At 33.8% G+C, this 4530-nt stretch overlaps 1 protein-coding gene across 1 annotated transcript; it reads right to left on the reverse strand.

Annotated features, from left to right (window-relative positions):
* Positions 1 to 145: 145 nt before the first annotated feature.
* Positions 146 to 4524, reverse strand: LOC117116441 (the record flags this gene model as incomplete). The annotated part of the gene is made up of 9 exons (XM_033260478.1): positions 4512 to 4524; positions 3445 to 3534; positions 3117 to 3305; positions 2786 to 3031; positions 2364 to 2561; positions 2111 to 2275; positions 1395 to 1688; positions 921 to 1004; positions 146 to 359 (listed from the first exon to the last, which is right to left on the reverse strand). Coding segments are annotated over exons 2-9 (1426 nt in total), but the record flags the coding sequence as incomplete, so codon positions are not given.
* Positions 4525 to 4530: the final 6 nt, after the last annotated feature.

Below are 4530 nucleotides of genomic sequence, written 5' to 3' on the forward strand. Positions count from 1 at the left end.
GTCGCTAAGTTAAAATCTACAAAGAATGAAATGCTGAAAAATGTTTGAAACCCTAACCTGGTGGCACTGTTTCTGAATCACTAGAAGTTGATGCTAGAAAAGAATTACTGTATATACAAAAATATTGATAAATTGCTTGATTTACCTGTCTTTAATTGCTTATTCTTGAACATCCTCTGAAGTTTGGCTGTGGTTATCAATTCCTTACCGCATGGGATATAGGCATTTTCCAGGCACTCTTCCAAATCGTGGAAATGCATTTCTCGCAAGCTTGTCCAGCACAGGACACGTAACTTATAACGTGTGTGCTTCATTCCAGATGTCAGCACTTGCATCTCTTTCTTCAGAAACTCTAACACCTTAAATAAGGATTTTTAAAATCTAAAAATTTAAACTGTAAACTTTGCAAAAATTTAAGAAAAAAAAAATGATATGTAATGTTAGAGAAAAATCACCAAAAACGCTGGTTTCACAGTTTCAATTGTTAAATTTTATAATTTAATTGACTAGATATGCTCAAAAATAAAATACAACAATTAAACAGACAATACATAGTGGTGGATCCAGAATTTTTCAAACAAAATTTTAAGAAAAAAATCATAATGCCATATTAGAAACGCACCACCAAAAAACGCTATGGTTTCAGGTTTTGAATTCTTAGATCTTATTATGGTTTAATTGATTTGATGCTGCTCAACGACACAAACATACAATAGTGCTGTTGTTTTTGGCACCAGAATTATTGCTCTTTATATCATTACCGTCATTGTTGTCATATTTAGCAGTCTAATCAATGACTGATGGTGAGCCATTAAAATAAAGTTACATTCAAATACTGTATATAATAATAATATTAGCTGTTCAGATCACAAAAAAGCGTATTTGTAAATTTGCAAGATTTAATTATTTTTCTAGATTACCTGCATACAGACTCTCGGACTGGGTTCACCTGTTGGTGTCTTGGTACCATCCTCCTGAGTGATAGGCATCCGTAATATTTCCAACTAAAATACAAACATGTGATCCACAAGGTTAATTTCAAGGTCAAACCTTAGGTAAAAAGGTCAAGGTACCCCAACACATACCAATCTTCAAAATTATGGCAAAAATACAGAATAGTTATTTTCAACAATATCAATTTTGTAAAGATTGACACAGTAGTTTGTGAAATACAAGGGTTCAAATTTAGAGGGCCGCACCCGTTTTTGCTGAAAATCTCAAAATTTGGAGGGCCGTATCTCCCAAACCCCTCACCCGATTTACCTAAAATTTGAGATTTGGTGCTGTGAGATCAGACTTAACAAGTACACTAAGTTAAACCCATTGGGTGATTTGACATGGAATGAACCTAATTTCAAAATAACTAAGTTAATTAGTTACACTTATCATCTTACCTTCAATGAGGGCTTGTTATTAATGACTACTGGTCCTAAGCTGAGACTGTGTTCAAGTCCTAAGCGGATGTTAGCATAGTTGCTAAATAATTCTAGCATGGCTTTGTAGCCCATGTCTTGTACCATTCCAATCAAGCTGACAACTAGAGGATGGAAGACACTATCAGGGATGAAATCCTCGGAGGCCATATAGATAGATACCATCTGAGCTGTGTCAAGTTGAATAGACACATTGTCTTTGCTACGTTTCAATCGACAGGGTACAAAAAACGAGCGATATTTGCTTTCCTGATTCTTGGAGAAAACAAACAAATGAATTTAATTAAAAAGTAGAAAAATCACAGAAAAATATACATATTATCTTACCAGCTTTTTCAAAAAATCAAATGTTCTGCAATGTAAATGGCATGTAAGGTAGAGTAAGATTAACATTCTTAAAATAATTTAAACTAATTTTTTCCAAAAATAATTTGCTCAATTTCATTTTACAATGAAAAGATGGAATTACTGTAGTCACCATTTATGTATGCATTTCTTTGCTTTTTAAAAATTCAATATTTTTTTAAAAATAAATTCTTATTAGGATTGATTGTACTATGAATTAGGTTAGCTAAGGGGCAGGTCAACTCATCACTAACTAACTGGATGGTTAATAAATATATGAACTCTCCAAGTATTACAAAAAAACAGAAAAGAAAAAAAGCAATAGGCCCTACCTTGATCTGCTCGCAGAGCAGTCCAAACTGCTTCATCAACTCCAAGAAGACTTCACAACTAAATTCATCTTTGCTAATCTCATGTCTCCAAAGATGTCTGACTACCTCTTCCTCCAATATACCTTCATTATCAAGTTTATTCCACAGCTTGATCATTGAAGCCCATTGAAAATAATGATAATTTTAATAATGTTATCACTCTGTGATGTCTGGCAGGGAATGACGTCTGGCAAGGAATTTCTACTTAACTCACCTTATCACTGTCATCAGGTTCCACCACTGTGATGATTTTCCTGAAGATGTCAATCAGTTTCCGTGGGTTTGTTATCACTGTGTCCTTCAGTAGTTTGTTGTTCTCAAAGTACAAAATGATTCCAAGATCATGTAGGTAGTTGAGGGTGTGGATCAGATTCTTCACGGAAATTCCACAGCTAGTGGCGACTTCACAGACCTTAACATATAATTCAAAAAGTGTAATATTAATAAAAATAAAATGTAGAAGTGTAAACAGAACACTATTGCCAACCATTAAAAAAGTAAGTTTGGGAAAATTGCATTTTTCTTGGATGGATACTAAATGGAGTGTCTTTTGGATGGGGGACATGGAAGGAGTTGGGGTTAAGTATAAACAATTGTTTCTAATATTTATAAACATTTTAGGCAATGATTACATACCTTAGAATAACTCATTCGCACTTCTGTCCTACCATTCTCCTGCAAAATACGCTGGAATTCAAGCCATTTGAGCGGGATGGTTTTGGGCATTGCTTTCAGAAATCCACCAACATCTTGTTTAAGTGTTGTCAGCATATTGCTTTGCGTTGGAAACTTGTTGTCGATGGCATACATTTTCCTCACCACGTGACATTCATACGGAGTGCCTTGGATTTCTTCAAATATTTTTGCAAACTGTTCTTCAATCTGAATAATTATATACAAGCATTACACATTGTTCAAATTGTTAATAATTAATTAATTATGTCATTAAGTTCAGATTACATTTTACCTTCTTGTTCTTGTCTTTTTCGGTCCCAGGTAGGCTCTCACTGTGGGTACCAACTACTGCAATTTGAGGTTTCTTGGTTTGTAGCTGCTGCTGCAGTGACTCAACTGGGACAGCGTACGTAAATATCAACCTCATCCAGTATTTGATGATCTGTATATTTGTCATATTGTATGTCATCACATTTTTGTCCTGAACAGAAAATAAAATGACAAAATATTTATCAAGCATGGATGACATACAGAACTCAACAATGTTACTAAGAAGCATTTACATGAAATCTGTTTTGTAAATATTTCATTAGTAAAATGATAAGAATTGGTAGACTTACCCCCTTATTGATTCTTTTCTTCCCTTTGTCGTACATACTTTCCAGCAAATTAAACAAAATCACATACACTGCTTCGCTTGTTAAGAATATCTAAAACATAATGTGAAAATTGGTAAAAAGTTATAACACATAATAATTAAGTTTATTGATGATCTAGATTATCTTTTAATTATTAAATTTAACGATTCAGTTTACCAATTTTATCCTTGAGGCCTGTAAGGCAACCCGCGTATGAAATGACCCCCAAGTTTGAGTAGATTTTTGGACAATTTTCTGTATTTTATGGTCTTTATTCTGCATCTGCTGACTACAAAACTAGACAAAATTTAGGCTAATTTTCAAAATAATACATTTTTATGGGCTTTTAAATGTTAATCAAATTATGTTCATTCATGCTAACATTTATTAGTAAATTGGCATGTTGCGGATAATCCTCACATACAGTAAAACCAACACGATTTCAAAACTCTATTACAGGTACTTTGTATGTCTTGCATATAAGACGACCCCCTGTTTTTCGATGTTAATTTGCTTTTTGAAGCCTCGTCTTACACGTGAGAATGTACGGTAGAATATCTAGAACTACTTTTCTATATTCATGATGATATAAATTTAACTTTCAATGACATTTTGTACATTTTTAGAAATCACGTCCCGTTCATAATCCAACTTTGTCAAAGTTGGAATGCAGCAGTGTTGTAGGAGAGTTCCCAAGACTCCCAGAACTTATGGGAGTCTCCCAGAAATCAGAATGGCCTCCCGCACTAATTTCCACAAATTCATAATTTTATATGTTTTCATTGCTTTATTATCAATTTTATCATTGAAGTCAGTATATGTCCAGCAAAATATATGTAAATGTGTTAAGAAAGCTCATTAACCAGATCAGTGGCAGGTTCAAGGGTAGGTGGGGTGGGGAGGGTAGAAGAAAATTATATTCAAATTTAAGTCTGAGAGGGCCATTTCCAGCAATCTAGAGGTGCCATAATCATAAATCTGTGAAAGTCCCTCCCTGAACTCGTGTGTCATTACATAACATAGATAATAAATATTCTTAAAGTACTTACTCGATGTGTGATGTAGTAC

This window comes from Anneissia japonica, unplaced genomic scaffold (genome assembly GCF_011630105.1).
Source record: "Anneissia japonica isolate Jap-2015-1 unplaced genomic scaffold, ASM1163010v1 scaffold9560_len4536_cov154, whole genome shotgun sequence".
Classification (NCBI taxonomy): domain Eukaryota; kingdom Metazoa; phylum Echinodermata; class Crinoidea; order Comatulida; family Comatulidae; genus Anneissia; species Anneissia japonica.